At 44.1% G+C, this 23,603-nt stretch overlaps 1 protein-coding gene across 3 annotated transcripts in view; it reads left to right on the top strand.

The window, feature by feature from the left end:
* PLEKHA1 (pleckstrin homology domain containing A1) overlaps positions 1 to 23,603 on the top strand; it is a 47,716-nt gene that overhangs the window by 6,527 nt on the left and 17,586 nt on the right. For all 3 annotated transcript variants that reach the window (XM_069980245.1, XM_069980248.1, XM_069980247.1), the window contains exons 2-4: positions 17,803 to 17,963; positions 18,227 to 18,283; positions 18,371 to 18,416. In XM_069980245.1, the coding sequence (XP_069836346.1) occupies positions 17,823 to 17,963; positions 18,227 to 18,283; positions 18,371 to 18,416 (244 nt within the window). In that variant the 5' untranslated portion in view covers positions 17,803 to 17,822. The remainder of the gene's footprint in view (positions 1 to 17,802; positions 17,964 to 18,226; positions 18,284 to 18,370; positions 18,417 to 23,603) is intronic.

Here is a 23,603-nt window from a genome sequence, read left to right as displayed (position 1 = left end):
GGAACTTCTGATGCTCAGCCGATCATTGCCCAAAACGGGACAGTGCCAGGGCCAGTGATTGGCTGAGCGGCCATTTACTTCAGAGACTGACTCAGAAGTTCCAGCAACAGCTGCAGGAGGGTATGGTGCGATCAGGTATGTATATAGTTTATTATAGGCAAGGGCTCCATGGACATCGCTTATGAGATATATAGCCCTTGCTTCATGATTATCGAGCCATGTAATAGGCGCTCGCTTACAGTAGTCATTGTGTCGTGTAGTACCCCCCTAACTGAGAGCTAGTTGCAGCTTTATTGTAGTGAATGCATCAGTTTGACAATTGTATTGTTCCATAGACTCACAGCTAAGATGTGCAAGAAGACTCTGTAATGAAGCCACATCTCTTACATAGTCTGAGGATGGGTGGTGGGCTCAGCGTGCAGACCCCACTGTTAAGGAAGTGGTGGTGTAACTGAGTAGTAGTTTGTGAAATCTTAAAGCTTTGCATAGATAGTCAAAGTGGTGAAGCGTCTTTGTCTCCCCGGCCTAAGAAAGCCGCCATGATTCATCCTGCCGCGCGGTAAATGGGCAACAACAGTGGGTCGTTTCTGTGCCAGCAGCAACAGCAGATCCCCAGGGCATGGAAACTGGTATCCGCCATGCCATCACCAAGGAGAGGCCTGCATGCTACCTGGAAAACCCCTAAGTGAGAAAGGTATTTCATGTATGTGTGAGCCTTACAGATGGATCTACACTTTAATATTGGCAGGCAGATAAACCAGAAAGGTGTAAACACACAGGTTCATAGGCGGAAAGAGACAGCGCAGTGAGTGTGCAGGGTATGTGCCAGGTCTGCTGTGCACATAGCTCATCCTACAGCCAAGGCTTCACTATGTCAGAAATGTTGTTTGCTGTTTGTTCATTCCTAGTCGCGGAGGCAGAAAAATCATGAATGGGCATGCACGAAGATATGCGAAAACTGCAGTGAGCTGGTGAGCTCGCCTATAGACTGCTTCCATGTGGTAGAACTGGTTTATATACACTAGGAAGAAGCTGCACATTAGGGTAAGTCCTCCTCAGGCAGGCCAGGACTATGCAATACAGGGATGAATAGTCCTCTAGTCACCTTCTTAAAATCACAACACTGATCAATTTTTGAACTGAAAAGCAACCATGTTGTCTACCTCTGCTTAAAGGGGTTGTCCAGCGGAAAACTTTTTCTTACAAATCAACTGGTTTCAGAAAGTTATATAGATTCTGTAATTTTCTTCTATTTAAAAATCTCAAGTCTTCCCATACTTATCAGCTGCTGTATATCCTGCGGGAAGTGGTTTTTTCTTTGCCCCTCGTCAGTGTGGAGTAGGATTCTGGCTAACAGGGGCATTGAAAAATAGACCAACAAAACACAGCAATCACTGTGCTCAGGGAGACCAGTGACAAAAAATCCAATGGAGTACTCAATCAAGAGTCTCCACTGATGCATTGCCCCCTATAAATTTTAATATGCGAAAAGCTCTGAGCTCAGTGATTGCTGTATTTTGGTGTATTCTTTTTAGTCTGATACAGTGCTCTCTGCTGCCATCTCTGTCTGAGACAGGAACTGTCCAGAGCAGGAGAAGTTTTCTATGGGAATCTGCTGCTACTCTGGACAGTTCCTGTCTGGGACAGAGATGTCGGCAGAGCACTCAGACTGAAAACACCACTTCCTGCAGGACATACAGCAGCTGATAAATTGAGGTTTTCAAATAGAAGTAAATTACAAATCTATATAACTTTCTGAAACCAGTTGATTTGAAACAAAAAGATTTTCTCTGAATAACGCCTTTAAGCTACATTGGCATATGTCCAAGGTGTGCCAACGTATACCATGGTGTTCCCTGCCAGGTCCATTGGCTCAGAAGACCCTCTTTTTCAGCTAATCTAGAATTGGGTTACACACAACAAAATCTTCCTATTTCTTTACTTCCAGACACTTGGACGACGTGGGTAAGCTGTGCAGAAAGGGGAATATTAGGAAAACTAAAGGAACTTTGTTTCCCACGATGACGTGTTATTTACTGCTCTTTGGAGAGCCTGGGGCAGTGTTCCCATGGAGGGTTTGTAGAAATGGCAGCAGATTTCACCCACATGGGACAGATTACATGGCGTCTGGATACAAAAGCAGTTTTTTTTTTCTATTACCCTGCCTACTAGGGAGAGTGTTTTTTATCCTGAAAAGTAATTGCTGAATGGAAAGAGCTATATGCAATTGTATATAACTATCTGTAAATCAGTAGAATAAGTGGTAAAGGATTTATAAAGCATAGTAATAAAAAACTAAAATCTTCTGTCTCATATTTAGGTATTACTAGTTTGTGCATGGAGACACACACACTAAACATGCCCAGAGGGCTCCATTACCAAACCATAGAATAGGTACACAGAGCTACAGATTGTGGGTTTTTTGTTTGTTTCACTGAGGGATCAGGTTATAACTTAGGCCCATAGTAATCTGTGGAGAGAGTAGGGAGCGGCTTCAGAGAGGGACAGGCGTTATTGCAAGCAGCAACATGGCGGACATGCCGAGGACTATACTGATGTAAGGCCACACATCACTTACTAGAAGCAGGAAAGTTTCTTTTCTTGTACTATTGATTTATGGATTTTTTTTTATATAGTTGGCGGTAAACTATAAAATACTACGCTAGTGAAATAAAAGTGCTGCCCTAGCGTCATTTTCAGGCAATGACTACTTTATAGAGGGCCCCTGTGTCCAGTGTTTCTATATCCGGGCCTGTATGCTGCCTTTATCATATGAAGAATTGGATTTTTGTGCAAGGTATAAGGTCTATTTCCTTAGCCAATGTTTCCCTACTCTATCTTGCCATGATCTGGTGCTCTATACCCATTATTGGGTGGAACTTGCCAGGCTATGTATCCAGTGAGCATTGAATTTAGTAACACGGAAGCTACAATGAATCTAGCCATACATAATACATTTATCACAGCACAGTGATTGTTGTGAAACGTATAAGACTGCTGCATTGTGAGGACACACGAGCTGTGAGATTAGCCGAGAAGCCCCATAAAATCACAAGGGCTATTTATGTCTTGAACACTACTTGGAAGCTGTCCATGGTGGTATTGTAAATGTGCATTGTGCCAGGCTCGGGCATGATGGTACATGTGTTACGTGGGGATGAGACAGGTGTCGCCCTCTTTATAGCAGGGCTCCAGACTAAAAAATTTACCTAGGAGCCATTGGCTCCTAACCTGAAAAATTTAGGCGCCAAATAGAATATTTGGTCGCCAACATTTTAAAACATGTAAAATTAATGTTATGTTAAATGGGACTTACTGTGTGCAGAGGCCACGGCAGCATCCTCCTCCTTTAGATTCTCTCTTTTCTTAGTTTGAAAACGTTCAACATGGAAACTTGCAACTTGACAACCATATACAGTCTGACTCAGTACTTCAGCTTCACTTGGCTAGCCTTTTAATGAGGCTTACTCTTCTGAACTTGAACTTAAAAGCTTGCAACTTGACAACAATATACAGTCCACTAGAATGTGTGAGGTGGTCTACAAGTCAGGTTCTGAGTCAGTGTATATACATACAGACACTGAGGGAAGTGGTACTGTGCAGTGTATATACATACAGACACTGAGGGAAGTGGTACTGTGCAGTGTATATACATACAGACACTGAGGGAAGTGGTACTGTGCAGTGTATATACACACAGACACTGAGGGAAGTGGTACTGTGCAGTGTATATACATACACCCCCCCCGCACTGACTACCGCACCTGGCCGCCATCACAACAGACACTACCAATCAGCCGCCCAGGCCGCGGTCCCCCCACACAGATTAGTGGCCGGCCGCCACCCCTGCTGTCCCTCCGGTTGTACTCACACACACTATCCACAATCTTGGTGCCGCTGGGGTGCACTTGAAGAACCGCCGGGTGAGGAGAGGCGGGAGAGAGGCACTGGAGGAGTGTGGCGCCTCTGCGGCTGTCCGTCCAATGAATGAAGGACGTGCGGGATGATGTCACTGGAGAAGCGTGTCCCCGCACACGTCATCCAGCACGTCCGTCATTCATTGGACGGACGGCCGCAGAGGCGCCACGTGCTTCGGTGCAGCGTGCAGAAGTCCTTAAAGAGACAGCCGCCGCCGGGGCCAGTCGCAAATGGCGCCCAGATTAATAAATCTGGGCGCCATTTGCAAGATATCAGTCGCATTGGCGACCATTTTGGTCGCCATCTGGAGCCCTGTATAGATTCCGCTCTAAAGCTTCATCTCCCATCTGATCTTGATCATTTATACGCAAAATATCTTTACATCAAGAGCAGATTATCAGGGGATTGTTCCTGTTTTCTCTGTAGTATCTGCCTGTCGTCATCCGCTTGTATTTGTGACATATTATAACAGACCTGATCAGCAGAATAAGGGGGGCTGCATTGATCACCCCCAGCTCTTCTGTCTACCCAGACACAACAGTGATTCTGCAAACATCGCAGCTATTTCATTATTGCTACTGGTGGTGTCTAAGCGTTTAGTCCCCCACTGACCAAAAACTGTGGCACAATTGAACCTGTTTATATTGGACGCGTAAGCTCCTAATAGGCAGGGATTTAGATCAATAAGTTACAAGTTCGGCTTAGTGTGTTTTGTGCTCCTTTCAGTGCTTCTGTTGTTTTTGCTGTATATAGAATAACTTAGTAGCCTGCACCATAGTGTCCCGCAAAGAAAAAAAAATCAGTTTTTAGCATTCATTTAACGCATGATTTTATACCTTTTTAATATTATAATGTATATGTAGACGCAAACACCATGCCTTATACTGGACATTTTCTCACAAATCTATGTATTGATCTACTCGGCCCTTTAGTTCTATAACATTGCCGGCCAAAGATCAGGCCGGATCTTCACCAAACCAGTTTTTTTCTCAGGCCTTTTAAAATTGATGGCCCATTCCCAGAATACACAATCGATATCAGATTGGGGGGTCTACACTGTTTGCTCCACCGCTAATAGTACGTTTCGAATGCTGGAAAATATTGCAGAGCATGTGGTACATGAACGACCCCTTCAGACAGCTGATCAAGAGCAGTGCTGAGAGTGGGAAATGGCGATTTGGCCTTTTGGTGATCGGCTTGTTGAATTGCTTCCTGTGCCTTCTTTTGGGAAAGCACAAAGCCCCTTTAAAGTCTTCTACCATTAATGCCTGGAAGTCACGAATTTATACCAGAGTTGTAATGGTATGAAATGGAAAGTTTAGATGGACCAGTGTCTTGTGTGCCATCCAGCACCGACTGTCCTCAATGAATCATTGTCTCATTCTCCAGTACTGTACTTGGGATCAAGATCTGAGCTTTACAGTCCTTTTAGCTGAAATAGTAAATGTTCTGAATATTCATAGGGCTTTTCAAGACCGCTTTTGTTCCCAATGGGTCTGCCGCAGAATGAAGGGAAGTGAGTGTGTGCCTGTTTTCCATAAACCCATCCAGTTCCTAGCTGCGCCCACAGTTTCTCCAGCATGGACTGCCGGTCTTGAGCCCTGGTCTCCAAGGGGTAATGAAATGTAACCGTGTCGGAAGAAAGACTGAGCGTAAGGGGGGACCTTGTGTGTCCTGCAATTGTTTCCCTGAGGCAGAACAATGACCCTAATGTTTGTCGCACGTTCAGATGCAGAAAGAAATGAATTGATCGATTTATGTCTTGTTGTCCTAATGCGGCCCCTTATAACTACACCCTGTAATGGAGAGCGGCCCCCCTCTGCCCCTAGTGTACACATAGGCCCTTTATCCCGCAGGCAGACTGAGGCCACAATTGTTCTGACTATATAAAATACTTATCATTTTAACAAGGGGAAGTTAACCTTTGAAAGAGAAGAAAAGCGTAGTTTTATAAGCTGTAGTACAAGGGAAACTGAGGCCATTTGCTGCTCTATCATAGATTTCCTGCACGGGAACTCTTAGTTCTCAGTCACAAAGAAGCCTATGATACACTTTTGTGGATGAGGCACATTGCTATATGTCTGTGATATACCCTGTGAGGTTTTAGCAATATTGTTACTTCTATGAGACTGTATTGTATTGTTTCAAACACTTGTTTTAGATCCTTAAAGGGGTATTGGTACTGTGGACGCTTATTGGAAAGCTATGGACATGTGCAGCTAACGCTCCACTCTCCATTGTCACTTCTTGGAACCGCTACTCCACAAAGATTCAGGTCCCATCGTTAGCGATGTCCGTGCAGCACTTGTACAATAATAAACTCTACATCCCTCTCTGCACTCCCTGATGTCCTACTGGCTTTGGCTTGCTCTCAGCAGTGTCTGAAGTGACAGCCCGCTCAGTCAAACCCTGGTGATTGGCTGAGCGGCCTGTCACTAGAGGTATGTATAGTTTATTTTCTTTACAGATTCATTAGCTGTCAGCCATACATCACTATTACACGAAACGATGCATGGTTGTTATGCTACGTTTACACGGAACGATAATTCGCCCGATCGTACAATTAACGATGTCGGAGTAAAGATTTTTTTTTTTCATAACTATCATTTAGACGGTTTTGCAAACGCTTAAAGCTTATGTCACACATTGGTTAAATCGGCGAATGACTGTTCACACGGAACGATCTGCGTATTTTTTGCGAACGATCAACGACGATTTGAGAACTTGTTGAAAGATCAAAATGAACGATTTCTCTCTCGTCGTTTGATCGTTCGCTGCGTTTACACGTACGATTATCGTGCGAATTTGCACGATAACGATTGAATCCTCCGTGTAAATGCAGCATTAGACGATGATGTTAGGTAAGAACCTAAAGACACAATCATCAGATGATCGTTGTTTTTATTACCCGGAGTGATGATCTGCCAAATCGGCCTGATTCAGTAGATTATTGCTCCATGTAATAGGGCCCTTACTATAGTATCTGACTGCTGCAGCAAAACAGAAAAGTGCTGAGCTGCATGCTTCTCTTGGCCCTATCTATGATGATGATTGGGTTTTTGAACGCCCAGACTCTGATCTAAAGTTTTGACATGTCTCTTTGCCACTTCAAAATAGTTTTGGTTTTTTAAATGACAGGGACACTTTAAATGTATCAGTAATTGCAGAAGAACTTTAATTGTCTATTAAATTAACTCTTCATTGTCATGATCAGTAGTGGGGCATCTGAAGATCTCCTTCATGGTGCACAGCTATTCTCATTCACTCAATTTTAGAGCGCAGGATCAGAGCTGGTCCGTTTTGCCACTAGTACACAGTGGGGCACAGGGCAGGCTGGTACTGTGCTGGGGAATGATTTCCAGTACTCTGCTATAGGTGGCATGTGGGGAGAGAAGGAGAAAACAGCACAGCAAGGAAGCAATTATAGTAAGCACTAAAGTAGACTGTCTCGAGCATGATTGAGTCTGATCGCGGGGGCATTTAAATACCAGTGGCTAACGAACTCAAATATGTTTGAGTTGCGCTTATCTCTAGTAACCGCTAAACTGTTGATGATGGTGATGACTACACTCAGGAAGCAGCACTGTGTACCTACAGTAGTAGGCTATGGTCCCACACAGTATTTTGGTAAACCAGGAGTGAATTGAAAACACAGGCTATGTTCACACACTGTTGAAATCTAGTGAATGGACACCATTTAATGGCAAATAATTGCAGTTATTTTAAAACCGGCCATTGTTTGCAATTAAATGGCAACCATCCACTCAAAAACAACCATTAAATATAAAAAAAATAAAAATTCAACAGTGCGTGAACATAGCCTATATCGTGTGGGAACATAGTCGTCGGAAGAATTCACTGTTTAGATAAGTATACAACTGTACACAGTGTTCATACAGAAGATCATAAATCATGCTAGCATCCCTGTTTATGACATACAGTATTAGGAACCAAGGGACAACTGCTTAGAGATTTATGGGTCTTCAGAGATGGGATAATTTACCTTTTAGGGACAGTGTGGATCATCTGTAGGGGCAGATAGGCTGACAGATTGCAGGGATACAGCCCAGACTCTCCCTTTCTCCTATGTACAGTACTATCTATGGCTCACCCCCTCTTCCAGTGTTCCAACCTGGCCGCTGTCTGTCTGTGTGTGCAGGCCTCCCCGCTCTCAAGTGTTCTATCCTTTTGTTCTGAGAGACATAGCCGGCTTATTCCCCTTTTTTTTTTTTTTTTTTTTTTTTTTTTAAATAGAAGATTTTTATATTTTATTTTTGGGAGCTTATAGGTTCAAGTCTTTTGTTGTGTAATCTGCATGTCATTTCCACTGGACAGTAGAGCTGTGTTTAGATGTGGGAAGGGGACACTGAATGAAAACCCTTTCCAGCTGTTTTCCCACATATTAAACCAAGAGTTTTCTTCTAAACCGTTTCCTCTCTCCATTTGGAGGGGCTGATAACTATCTTCCCATGAGACATGAAGGGTGTGGGAGCTGGGGTGACGCCACCATTACTTCTGCACAGTATTACTTACTCACTACGGCTCCTGCATGTGTATTCAGGTCAGTCCTTGGTACATACTAAATAGTCACAATAGGAAACTTTATTTCTCCCGTGTTTGTCATGTAGGTGTATCACCTGCTTTGTAGTTAGTGTTTTTATCATGAGCTTACTTCATTGGTATTTATGCCGAAGAGCATTACGTCATTTTATTATATTGGATATAAGACGTGTAGGAGATGTCTATAAGGGGTTAGCTTGTGGTTTACTTAGTATGTCTGTAAACCCAACTCTCCCTACAAAATCTACTATGTTAATGGTTTTGTTTGAATGCACTGAACAAGTTATTGGTTTCATATTGTACTTGGCACATGCTGAAGACCATGCACCATTGCCGGCCGTATATATTCTGTACATGGGCTTCTATGTTGGGATTGCTGCAGACAGATGCTGGGTATGATGACTGAGTTTGTTTCCGGCCTTTGCCAGATCAAAGCTTTGCCTGCAGTGGCGTGGATGAGGGAGCCTTGCCCTTTCTGATGCAGGTTATATGGTAATATACGGCCCTTACATCTCTAAATTTTTAAAACGCAAGGGTTTCAGAATAATAGGCGTTTTTCAGTAAGATGACACAGAAAACCAAAAGATCTTTATCAACTAACAAATGTAAAAGTCACTGGCTACTATGTCATCTTCCTGGAAGAACACACGACTACATGGGGTAAATATATAAAAAGTAGTTAAGTAGTATAATATTACTTTTGCAATACAGTTCCAGACAGTAGAACGTTTTTTTTGTTTTGTTTTTTTCCTTTGTTTCTTACCAGGTTTTTCTATATAATTTTCTTATAAATAAATGAATATATTATTATTATTATTAATAATAATAATAATAATAATAATAATAATAATAATAATAATAATAATAATATATATATATATATATATATTTTTTTTTTTCTTCTTCTTATAACCATGCTTTTGGCGCAGAAACCACACCATTTCCATGTCAAAAACCATGTGATGTTACCTTGAAAAACTTGCTGCCTTTGAGTTCAATAGATGGGGAACTGCTTGGAAAAGAAATGACATGCCACTACTGTTCCACTGTGAAGCTCTCATTCACACCATTATGCTGTCCTCGGCTCAGAGAAAGCCCTGGTGTAGCACTGTACACAGTCCTACGCAGGTTTTGCTTGCATGAATATGCCCTAGTCTTTACTGTCTCTTTTTGTCTGTGTAGCCCAGTTGTTTGCTGACATTTTTGGTACTGTCAAGGTACTAAAGAAGCACTGTAGAAAACTGTTTGTATAGTGCAGCGTAGACTATTAGAGGAGTATCCTTGTGTATACTTTTTTTTTTTTTTTTTTTTTTAAGTTCATGAGGCATGTATGGGTTGTCTGCCATCTTGATTACTATTCCCCCCTTATGTGGCTCTACTAATGCTGGCAGCAGTTCCCATGATGCCTCTGGCTTTGTAAACACAGAGGGGGTGGAGTCTCATCAGTGATTAGTGACAAAAACCTATCTCTGTTCTTAAAGGTGAATTCTTTTTTTTTTTTTTTTTTTTTTTTGCAAAAGTGTCAGGGAGGACCGAAGCATTCCCACTCAGTATTTTTTGCTCAGTATTTTGCAACCAGAATCGGGAGTGGATTAAAAACACAGAAAGGCTAATGCCTGTTATTCGCCGTTAAATAGTGTCCATCTACTCCATTTCAACAGTGTGTGAACATAGCCTTTCTGTGTTTTCAATCCACTCCTGGTTTTGGGTGCAAAATGCTGAGCGAAAATACTGTGTGGGAACATGGCCTTAAAGTAACACCATACCATACAACATATTTGGACAGTGTAATGAGCTTCTAGACTTCTATTGGTCTTGTGGTCTGGGATTGCAGGCAGCCTGTAGACACTCCGCACACTGCAAGACCACTACAGATGTGTGCAGGAGGCCTAAAGGTGGGCTCTGTGGAGTCACCATTGTGTGTCAACTTCAGGGCAGCCACAATGGAAAAATTTGTTTATAATGTGATTCTATAATGGCAGCATTAAATAATATACAGTTACTCTTTAAGAGCCTTATGTCCATGAGCTGTCTTTAAGATGCGAGGAAGTGACATTTCCTGCAGCTTCTCTGCAGCTCCTTGCAGGTCCATAAGCAAACGCATGCAAAATGCATCTCAGAGCTGCTGTGGAGAAACATAGGTTACTCAATGCCCACTGAAGTCAGAATGTGACCGTGTAATACAGGGTCATGCCGAGTTCTGTAGAACAGACGTTTGCAAGGCTTCTTTATTGTGAATAATAGGTGGAGGTGAAGGAAGTGCTGCAACCGTAGGGAGTGGATCTAGCCTTACTGTATGTACAGTAGCCAGCGCTGCACTTTATTTACTGGAAAACCTTCTGGCCATAGACATGAATTGTTAATTTTCTTTACCATTTTCTATTGCTTAAAGGTCTTTTCTTCAGAAAGTGTCCCCACACACTGGTATGGGCACCGTGTCAAAGCTGTCGGTAGTGAAGGGAGAGCCTGTGATGCACAAGGGAGAGTCATCCTCACTGCGGCAGAGAAAACAAAGATGGCATTGTTAAAGGTGTACCAATCACTCCAGGGGTAATTTTGCCCTCGTTCTCTGGATCAATGGTGGTCTGACTTCTGAGATAAACTTATCTCCTGTTCTGTGGATAGGAAATAATGTCCTTAGATGGGAATACAGCATTAAATACAAGTATCTAGTTGGCATGGTTGGACTATCTTGAAGTGGAAAGTAGCCATTTACCTAAATAAACATCTAAATTTGCCCTTTATTACCCTCTGATGTGAATGAAATGTCCTCTAGCTGCCTGCCCAGGTCTTACTCTGTCATGTCTATGTGTGGCTAGCTTTACAACAGCAGAACAGGTTATTGCGTTTTGCCTCCAGCATCAGGCTTACCTGGATTTTACCGACTTGTATGATTGAGTCTTGTATTGCTTTAGGCAACGTTCTGTTAAGATGTTCTTGAGCTGTCGTCTTCTGTCAAGCTTTTGGTCATTGTGTTAAGCAGTGTTGTCAGTTTTCCTACGTATACTTGCTGTCCTCTACCTTTTTGAGTCCTGTAGGAAATCAAATAGTAAAAGCAGGGAATGGAATAATTCATTCACGGATAGGCAGGGTGCCAACCGCTGACTACCAATTTTTCAGCACCGGCAGTACACAGTCAACGTGGCCAGAAGCAGTTGTCTCCATTCACACTGTAGTGGTGTGACCTGGTTACTGTCATTCACTTAAATGGGAGCTGAGCTAGAGTTCCGATTGGCCGAAGCAATACCGTGAATGAAGCCAGTTGCTTCCAGTGTACTGAACAGCTGACTGCGGGGGGTGGAATTGGGAGTTGGCACTCCACAATCATTATGTTTTGACTTGGAAAGCACCTTTAAATGGACATATCCAAAGTTTTGATGGGTTGGGGTTTGGTGGTTAAGACCCCCACTACCCCCACAATTCATTAGGATGAGTAGGGAGAAATGTGTACTAAGCTTTCTCTTCTAAGCTCAGTGGGGCTTTAAACACCTAAAACAAAGAAAAATGCAACAGCTCACCGCAATGGCAAGATACAGACCCACTATAAACATGAAAATAATTAAAAGCAGCCCCCCCCCCCCATCTGCTAAAAAAAATTCCCACAAAAATAATAAGGCTCTTGGATACCACCTTCAAACAGTGTAAACCACCCCACCATGATAAAGTGGCCTCAGGACACTGTACTTTGGCCTCTCCATGGCATGGTACGCCTATGCTTTGGGCATGCAAGATCCATCTTATACCGGAACAACTAATTACACCACCTGGGTGGGATCGGTGGAGTGCATGACCAAATAGAGGCAGCCACTTGGTCATGCACTCCACCCATCCCACCCAGGTGGTGTAATTTCTTTTGCCGGTATAAGGCGGATCTTGCATGCCCAGAGCTTCGGCTTTTTACATGCCATGGAGAGGCCATAGTACAGTGTAGGGTCTGCTCTGATCATGAGGCCACCTTATTGTGGGGTGGTTTACACTGTTTGCAGGTGGTATCCAAGAGCCTCATTATTTGGGGAATTTTTGTTAGCAGTGGTTGGGCTATTCTTAACTATTTTCATTTCACTATTTTTTTTGTGTGTTTGCAATTTCAGCCATAGCAACATGCTCCTGCCTAGTGTGAATGGTGTTCTAGGAGAGCTGACCAAATCTGTTTCTTTTGCTCTAAACACCTGGCCCTACTGATCCAAACTTTGTCTCTATGGCATGCCAAAAGTTTTGAAGTGAAGGTACACCAAGTCTTAGTGTGTAGCCATATTGCCTCATGTGCTTTCCAACAATGCGTATAGGAAAGACATACTCCATATATAAATGTATACAAACAGCTTCTACTGGAGCATGACAGAAATTGTCCTGTGCAAAAACAGCAGAAAAAACTTTGTTGTACCTCTATGCCTCAGGTTTCATATGGCTGCGCACAAGGGCACTAAAGAGCCCTTTTACAGCTCCAAGGTGATCATATCGTATACAAAGCTGGAACTTATCTTATTGGTATAGACGTGTGGAACTGAGATGACTACATTGTGATGGCATTCAATGTATTTCTGCTTTTGTAGCTACTACCAGAGAAGATTCACCCAATCTAGTGCCAGGAGGTTTTCTGCCTTCCACATGCACACATTTTGGCGGTCCCTGTTTTTATGCCGCCTGATCCCCCCCCCCCCGACCCCCCTCCCATGCACTCCTTATTTATGACATTAGTCACTGTATCTTACTCAATGTGTTGGCTAAGCCAAATGTCTTGTACGATAGAAGTGGTAATAGTCCAAGAAGAGAGAACGTGTCTGTAGTACAGGAAGTGGGTGTGGTGAGACTTGAAAAATGGACGATTGTTCTCCCTTCATAATACTGAATTTATATTCGTAGTGGTGTCCAGCAGGTGTTAAGGGTTGTGGCTCAGGAGGCGAGGATATGAACCCAGGCTGATGTCAGCGGGGCTATGTGGTTTTAGAAAAAATGTAAAAAACACGATTGATGTGATATAAATAATCTTCCCACATTTTACTTCTTAATCAGACTGTAATTCGATGAAACTGGAACGGGGGATGTTGCAGAGACTCCAAGATTTTTTTTTTTTTTTTTTTAAAGAGTTTCCTTCATCTGATGTGAATGGACCCGAAACTGGTTGCCTGTCTGCTGGACCTTGTTTATAACCAGAGATGAGCGAACCTTGAGCATGCTCGAGTCCATCCGAACCTGAACTTTCGGCATTTGATTAGCGGTGGCTGCTGAAGTTGGAAAAAGCCCTAAGGCTATGTGGAAAACATGGATATAGTCAATGGCTGTATCCATGTTTTCCAGACAACCTTAGAGCTTTATCTAACTTCAGCAGCCCCAGCTAATCAAATACCGAAAGTTTGGGTTCGGATGGACTCGAACCCGAACCCCGTTCGCTCATCTCTATTTATAATTTGTCCTAACAATTAGATTTGCAGGGGTCTGGCTGCTGGGACCCTAAAGGCCCTATTCCACCAACAGATCTGATGACAGATTATCTGCCAAAGATTTGAAGCCAAACCCAGGAGTGGATTTGAAAAGAGGAGAAATCCAGTCTTTCCTTTATGACCTGTTCTCTGATTATAGTCTGTTCCTGGCTTTGGCTTCAAATCTTTGGCAGATAAACTGTCGTCAGATCTGTTGGTGGAATAGGGCCTTTACTTCAGTCGTCATCCAGATCATGAAAGCAAAGACTACGATTTTGTTGGTGTCAAGATTGGTGGTGGAAGAAGTAATTGGTGTAGTGCTTTCTATCATTTGAGAGTAAAGGTGTCATGCACCTTATATTAAAGGGGTTTCCAGGCATAAAATATCCAGAGGCATAGGTCATTGCTGATCGGCATGCACACTACACAGTGAACGGTACAGGAAGCAGCTGCCTTTCTTCACTGTGTAGTGGCCAGGCCTGATTACTGCAGTTGCCGATTACTTGAATGGGTGCAGTTAAATGTCACCACCACTACACAGTGAAAGGAGCCAGCTGCTTCTGACCCTGTTTAACATGACATGTCAATTCTATGGGCGGGCAGACGGACAGAGTTTACGGATGGGGCAAAACCAACAAAACAGGGGCCGCTCGGTGGAATCTACATGACGTCTCTGTGGAAATTCCGTAGTGCACATGTACCCTTAAAGGGGTGGTGCGGCGCTAAGAAATTATTCACAAAATAACACACATTACAAAGTTATACAACTTTGTAATGTATGTTATGTATGTGAATGGCCCCCTTCCCCGCGTTCCCCGCCCCCCGCCCGTGGACCCCGAAGTGTAGTGCATTATACATACCTGATTCGTGTCGACCCCCGTCTGCATTTCTTCTGACAGTGATGTAATCTTCGGGATGCCGGCCGACCCGCTCCTGCCGTCCCTCATGCCGGCCCCCCTCTGCCGCGTCATAACTGCTCAGCTGCGAATGGCTGAGCACAGTTATGCTCAGCCAATCGCGGCTGAGCACAGTTATGACGCGGCAGAGGGGGGCCGGCAGGAGCGGGTCGGCCGGCCTCCCTCCCGAAGATTACATCACTGTCAGAAGAAATGCAGACGGGGGGTCGACACGAATCAGGTATGTATAATGCACTACACTTCCGGGTCCACGGGCGGGGAAGGGGGCCATTCACATACATAACATACGTTACAAAGTTGTATAACTTTGTAACATGTGTTATTTTGTGAATAATTTCTTAGCGCCGCACTACCCCTTTAATGTCTGAAAGTGACCAGTATTGTCCACAAAGAAATCAGCCATGATGGAAATTTTGGGAAAAGGGTATCCCCAGACAAATCATTTGTCCTTCACCTAATGTCATTGATCATGGATTACCAGTTTTAACTACTTAAAGGGGTATTCCGGGAAAATTAACTTTCCCCTATCCTCAGGAGATTGTGGGGGTTCTGACCCCTGAAACCCTTGGCTCTATTCATTTTTATGGAGCAACGAAAAAAGCTCTGTACTTGGCTCTTTCAGTCACTCCATAGGAATGAATAGAGCCACGGGTCATGTGCTGATTCGGGGCTCTATTCATAACAAAGCCGTCAGGGTCTGATACGGAGATTGCCGGGGAGTTCAGGGGTCGGACCTCCCTGAAATCTCCTACTTTTCCCCTAACTTGTGCATAGGGGAAAAGTAAATTTTTCCAGGAATACCCCTTTAAAGGCCAATATAGAGTACAGTGCTTATGGATGGAAACTATTCATCTGATGATCGTTTGTTCAACCATCGACCTACCACAAAATGGCAAAAAAAAATGCAAATTTTTAGGACCTGCACATGCAGATCCTACTGTGTAATTGTTGCAAGTTTCGCCGCAGATGCTTTTCTCTGCATATAGATCCGGCTTTAAGACTTATAGAACAACGTTCCAAGAATGTTAACAGTGCTGTATGTAAAAGTCTTAAATGCTTATCAGCTCTGCAAATATTTGAGCTGGTTATGATAGAGCTTGTTTGTTTAGGCCCAGTACTTCCTGATAGGAATCCGTTCTGAAGGGTATGGCCTGACTTCTAGTAAATCCGTACCCTTCGCGTACGTGGAAGAAAGCTTCCACTGCAAAATGAGAAGAAACCATGGCCACAAATCCTCAAACTGTCCATAGGTGTTCGCTACAGTGTGGGCATAAAAAATACATTGTCGCCCTACCTAGGATTACCCTGCATATTAAAAAGCCAGACAGAACTAGAATTTTAATGGGATCATCTTCCTTAATTACTGTTTCATTTTATATATTATTTCTTTTAGTACCTTTAGGCATCTTTTAGCGTTATTGAGCACACCTCAACTGAGTCATTGTGTGCCCTGTAGATGCTTAATAGCAAGCCATTTATAACCATGTGATTTAGGTTCAGTTATATTTTATTACAGTATAATTATTATTCTATATCTTGTTAGAAGCTATTTCTCTTATTGTATTGGGCTGCTTGTTAGCAAGCTTCCTTTTAGCTTTGTGACAATCTTTTTAATTCATGTAACTACAAGTACAGAATAAGCCACCAAAGCTGTAGCTAGAATCTGGATGCAGTCTTAGGCTGGGTTCACACTATGTATATTTCAGTCAGTATTGTGGTCCTCATATTGCAACCAAAACCAGGAGTGGATTGAAAACACAGAAAGGATCTGTTCACACAATGGTGAAATTGAGTGGATGGCCGCCAAATAACAGTAAATAACGGCCATTATTTCAATATAACAGCCGTTGTTTTAAAATAACAGCAAATATTTGCCATTAAATGGCGGCCATCCACTCAATTTCAACATTGTGTGAACAGATCCTTTCTGTGTTTTTAATCCACTCCTGGTTTTGGTTGCAATATGAGGACCACAATACTGACTGAAATATACGTAGTGTGAACCCAGCCTTAAAGGGTTGTCTCAAGAAGACCCTATTAAGATATAAAAGAGGGTCCTTTATTCAGGCACCTTCCATATCATCAGAAATAGAATTTATTCCCCTGTTCAAGAGCCTCAAAAGTTGTCTCCCTTCCCCCCCCCCCCCCTTTCCTTCTTTACCTAAAAAGGCTATTGATTTTTATTCATATGGGAAACAGATCACAGATCTCAGGGAGACCAGCCAAAGAAAACCCTGTCTGCTGCCAGTTACAGCGCTTAATACAGTGAAATCCTAGGTGCAGTGATCTATTTCCCGTATGGCTCTACTAGGCTTTGCTCCCACCTAGCCAGAAGTCTGCCCCACACTTATGAGGGGCAATGCCCTAAAACAGCTGTCTGTGGATGGATACCTGGCCTTGGTTTTTCCCTTGTCATTATATTGGCTTATAGGGCCACCTAATTTAGTGGTTTTGGTGGTTTCCCTACAGGAGCCACCCCTCGGCTGGGCACTTCCCAGAGGCATATCTGGCTAGTCCTGTGTTTTCTGGCTCTAAAATGAAGCGCCACAGACTGTTTGTTTTTTGTTTTTTTTGTATACTGATTTTTATTTACACTGTGTCATGCTTCATTTCCCCTGTGGTGGCGCTGCAGTTTAATTGAACAAATACTGCAAGTATTCCACTAATTGTATAATTGCTTGCGGGAGCCAGTGGGGAAGGAGGACACTTTGTGATCAGCTTATTTGTCAGTGATTCTTATGGCAAGTAGCAGTTGTCCCAGAACACCCAAGAGAAAAGTGCAGATTGACAACTTAGTAAGACGTGTAGAATGACATCAAGCTTCTTTGAGGTTGGAATGATTGGTGGTTCTTGAAAGTCTATATATTTTTTATGTTTTCCTCCTTTTAATAAAGTCGGGAATCACAGTGTGGCCTGTATATGTTATTGTGCCTTACGTAATAAGGTTCCATAGTGTGTTGACCATTGCTGTGCCTCCTCTTACACAGGGTAATGTTCCAGTCCAGACATGCCTTACGTGGATCGTCAGAACCGCATTTGTGGCTTCCTGGACATCGAGGAACATGAAAACAGCGGAAAGTTTCTTCGTAGATATTTCATCTTGGACACCAGCCAGAATAATCTGCTATGGTACATGGACAATCCACAGGTGAGCCGCGGCGTCGGTCATCTATTACTCCCAGACCGTCCCATCAGACTTGTTGTTCCATGGTGGCTTTACTTCAGCCTCTACTTGGAATGTGGTGAGACTGTATCCAGCGGCCGACACACCGTGCCCATTACTCAGTATGGAAATATTTTTCAACATTCAAATATATGTTAACAAGAATGTGGTTTTCTGTTAAGGATTTCCTGTTTGCTGAGACTTTTTATATGATTTTTCTGTCTAATATGTTCCTTTTATTTTTACAGAACCTCCCTGCAGGTTCCCCTTCTGTAGGGTGTCTTAAGCTCACCTACATTTCAAAGGTAAAAATTTCTTTTTACAAGGAAACCAAACCACTGATCCCTGTAATTTCCATTAGTCTTACTTTACCTAATCCTCTTTATACCTAGGTGAGCGATGCCACCAAACTTCGACCAAAGGCTGAGTTTTGCTTTGGTAAGTTACCAATCTCAATTCTCTTAACCCTCTATTAAACATGGGAGAGGATTTATATGGTTTATACAAGACCATTTCAAGTCAAGACCATTTCCCTGTCATTGTGCAAAGACGTTTTATATTTCTCAGAGAGACCTGTCAAATGGTTTAATTGGCCTGTTGTGACTTTTCAGACCCCCAGTGATGAATGAGTCTGGGGAAGTGCATTCACTCCCTGGCTCACTTCATCTTGTTGTAGTAAGGGCTCTATTACACAGAGCAATAATCGGCCTGAAGCAGCCCGATCCAGCCATTTATGGCTCAGTGTAATAGAGATAACGATCAGACGATGAAACAATCATCGGCTGATCGTTGCTTTATGTCCAAGCCTAAAATCATCGGCCGCCGACCGCTCATCGCTATGTATAATAGTGATGCACGGCTGACAATTCTGCAAACAATAGACATTACCTGTCCATGCTCCGGGACCACTGCGGCCATTGATTGGCTGAGAGGCCTGTCGGCTCAGCGAGGCCCCTCTGAAGCTGCAACGTGTGGGACCCGAAAAAACAGACCGCAACAGAAGCCCTGGAGCATGGACAGGTAATATTTAAGCAAGGGCTGCAAGAACATCGGTATTGATGTCTGTGCAGCCCTAAATAATTATCAGGCCATGTAATAGGCCCAATAAATGAGCGCCGATCTAGCAGATCGGCGCTCGTTTACAGTATTTATTGGGCCCCCATCAGCCCTGTGTAATATGACCCCAAGTCTGTGGAGCTTGTCTTCTGCAGAAAGATTGAGATCTGGGAGTTAAGCACCTAGCTACCTGCTTCCCCTGTTTTTTTAGCGATCAGTGGGGGTGTCAGCATCCCAGAACCTGACCAATAAAAACTTTTGACATCATGTCTCCAAGACATGTCAAACGTGTTTTTTTTTTTTTTTTTGTTATAAATGACAGGGACACTTTACAGGGTATAGCAACTGGACATGATCTGTGGTATTACATGCTCTGCACTCGGCAGAGCATTATGTATCTGCACAGTGGGTCTCATATCTATATCATAAAAATCAAAGTCTGTCTGTCTGTCCTTCTGTCTGTCTGTCTGTCCTCTATAGACTTCCAAACGCCTGAACCGTTTGACCCCAAATTTGGCCCGCAGATACATTGGGTGCCCGGGAAGGTTATAGCGAAAGTCCCGTCCCCGCCATATGTACAGGAGGGGAGGGGAGGGGGAGGGGAAAGAGCGCCCCATAGAGATGAATGGGAAAATCTCCTCACTGCAGGGCTCCAGACTAAAAAATTTACCTGGGAGCCATTGGCTCCTAACCTGAAAAATTTAGGCGCCAAATAGAATATTTGGTCGCCAACATTTTAAACCATGTAAAATAAATGTTATGTTACATGGGACTTACTGTGTGCAGAGGCCGCGGCAGCCTCCTCCTCCTTTAGATTCTTTCTTTTCTTAGTTTAAAAATGTTCAACATGGAAACTTGCAACTTGACAACCATATCCAGTCTGACTCAGTACTTCAGCTTCACTTGGCTAGCCTATTAATGAGGCTTACTCTTCTGAACTTGATCTTAAAGGGAACCTGTCACCCCCGGTGACGGGGTGACAGGCTCCCAACCCCCCGTTAGAACCCCCTATACTCACCTCATCGCGCCGGGTCCCGCTTCTGAAGATGGTCGGGTCACGGAGATCTCAGCCGCTGCAGCCCGGCGTGCGCTGAGAGATGAGTCCAACGCTCATAGAGAATGACGGGAGAGTCCAGCGCTCCGTCATTCTCTATGAGTGTTGGACTCATCTCTCAGTGTGCGCGCCGGGCTGCAGCGGCTGAGATCTCCGTGACCTGACCACCTCCAGAAGCGGGACCCGGCGCGATGAGGTGAGTATAGGGGGTTCTAACGGGGGGTTGGGAGCCTGTCACCCCGTCACCGGGGGTGACAGGTTCCCTTTAAAAGCTTGCAACAGTCTATACATACTGAGCTAGACTTATGACTGCAGCCATAGTGACCCCCACAAGATGTGTATATAGATAGATATATCTCTCACCTAGTGACTAATGCAAGTGACCCCCTACAATACAGACACCTGAGGGGCCCTGATAATAATAATTGTGCATATATCTATCTCCCAGTGTCTGCAGCCAGTTTGCCCTACACTTATAGATGGCCCCCTCCCCTTATAGATGACCCCCTCTACCCCCATTATAGATGCCCCCTTTTCTCCCCCCCTTATAGATGCCCCCTCTTCTCCCCCCTTATAGATACCCCCTCCCCTTATAGACGGCCCCCTCTACCCCCATTATAGATGCCCCCTCCTCCCCCCCATTATAGATGCCCCCTCCTCCTCCCCATTATAGATGCCCCCTCCTCCTCCCCATTATAGATGCCCCCTCCTCCTCCCCATTATAGATGCCCCCTCTTCTCCCCCCCTTATAGATACCCCCTCCCCTTATAGCTAGCCCCCTCTCCCCCCCTTGAAGATGGCCCCTCTTCTCCCCCCATTATAGATGCCCCCCCTTCTCTTCCCCCCATTATAGATGGCACTCTCTTCTCCCCCCATTATAGATGGCACTCTCTTCTCCCCCCATTATAGATGGCACTCTCTTCTCCCCCCATTATAGATGGCGCTCTCTTCTCCCCCCATTATAGATGCCCCCCCTTTCCTCTAAGCTAAGCAATATTTAAAAAAAAAAAAAAACACACACAAACTCACCTGACAACCCGCTCCCCCGGCGATCCTCTTCTTCTTCGGACGCTGTCCCCGGCTGATGCGCGGCTGGCGGGGGTGTCCCGTCCTATCCCCGGCAGCGCGGCGCATCAGTGAGCTCCTGTACGCCGGGGCTGTGACTTCTGACACAGGAAGCGTCTCTGACGTGCGCTTCCTGTGCCGGAAGTCAGGGCCCCAGGCAGCTCACTGATGTACCGCGCTGCCGGGGATAGGACGGGACACCCCCGACAGCCGCGCATCAGCCGCGCATCTTAAAGAGACAGCGCGCCGCCGCCGGGGCCAGTCGCAAATGGCGCCCAGATTAATAAATCTGGGCGCCATTTGCAAAACATCAGTCGCATTGGCGACCATTTTGGTCGCCATCTGGAGCCCTGCACTGCAAACACAGGTGATATAATTAGCTGCAGCAGACACGGCAGTTGGAGCCTTAGCAACCAATAGGATTACTGCTTTCATTTTCACAGGGAGCAATGGTTGCTAGGGAAGCTGCCTCACAACATCCACAGTAATAACTGGTAGACCCCCTACTCCATCTATACAGTACATGTATATACAGGACCCCCTACTCCATCTATACAGTACATGTATACACAGGACCCCCTACTCCATCTGTATATTACATGTATATACAGGACCCCCTACTCCATCTATACAGTACATGTATATACAGGACCCCCTACTCCATCTGTATATTACATGTATATACAGGACCCCCTACTCCATCTATACAGTACATGTATATACAGGGCCCCCTACTCCATCTATACAGTACATGTATACAGGGCCCCCTACTCAATCTATACAGTACATGTATATACAGGACCCCCTACTCCATCTATACAGTACATGTATATACAGGGCCCCCTACTCCATCTATACAGTACATGTATATACAGGGCCCCCTACTCCATCTATACAGTACATGTATATACAGGGCCCCCTACTCCATCTATACAGTACATGTATATACAGGGCCCCCTACTCCATCTATACAGTACATGTATATACAGGGCCCCCTACTCCATCTATACAGTACATGTATATACAGGGCCCCCTACTCCATCTATACAGTACATGTATATACAGGACCCCCTACTCCATCTATACAGTACATGTATATACAGGACCCCCTACTCCATCTATACAGTACATGTATATACAGGACCCCCTACTCCATCTATACAGTACATGTATATACAGGGCACAACAGGTATACCAAACTGTGACTGGGTAACACTGCTACACCAGACCTGACCAATACCGCCATACTGTGACTGGATAACACTGCCATACCAGACCTGACCAATACCGCCATACTGTGACTGGGTAACACCGCCACACCAGTCCTGACCAATACCACCATACTGTGACTGGATAACACCATCATATAAAACCTGACCAATACCGCCATACTGTGACTGGATAACACCGCTATACCAGACCTGACCAATACCACCATATCGTGACTGGATAACACCGCCACACCAGACCTGACCGATACCGCCATACTGTGACTGGATAACACCCCCATACCAGACATGACCAATACCGACACACTGTGACTGAATAACACTGCCATACGGGTAAATACAACCCTGCAGGTATACAGGACACTACAGGTATACAGGACCCCAAAACTATACACTACAAGTGCACGGGACCTCCACAAAACTATATACTACAGGTATACAGGACCCCAAACTTTACACTACAGGTATACAGGACCCCAAAACTATATACTACAGGTATACAGGACCTCCACCAACTATATACTTCAGGTATACAGGACCTCCACCAACTATATACTACAGGTATACAGGACCCCAAAACTATACACTACAGGTATACAGGACCTCCACCAACTCTATACTATAGTTATACAGGACCCTCAAACTATTTACTACAGGTATACAGGACCCCCGAACTATATACTACAGGTATACAAGACCTCCACCAATTATACACTACAGGTATCCAGGACCCTCAAACTATAAACTACAGGTATACAAGACCTCCACCAACTATACATTACAAGTATACAGCACCAACTATATACTACAGGTATACAGGACCCCCAAACTATACAGTACAGGTATACAGAACCTTCACCAACTGTACACTGCAGGTATACAGGACCTCCCTCAACTATACACTATAGGTATACAGCCCCCCCAACTATGCACTACAGATATGCGAGACCCCTAAAAACTATACATTGTGGGTATACAGAACCCCTCCAACTATGGACTACAGGTATACACTAATTCCACTGATTAACTCAGATGAAACAATACCTTTAGCTTGGCCTCCTGGGCACCTTAGAACAAATCTAATTAACACACTGACACTTTATACCCGGGCAGCGCCGGGTACATTTTCTAGTCTATATTAATTATCAGGAAAAAAGTATTTTTAGCTCATTGTCCTATTATTTTATGCCATAAATCTAAAACCCATTTCATGTTTTTAGA

This window comes from Dendropsophus ebraccatus, chromosome 8 (assembly GCF_027789765.1).
Source record: "Dendropsophus ebraccatus isolate aDenEbr1 chromosome 8, aDenEbr1.pat, whole genome shotgun sequence".
NCBI classification, from domain to species: domain Eukaryota; kingdom Metazoa; phylum Chordata; class Amphibia; order Anura; family Hylidae; genus Dendropsophus; species Dendropsophus ebraccatus.
Note: the sequence above shows the minus strand (reverse complement) of the source record. Positions and strands in the feature narration are given on the sequence as shown.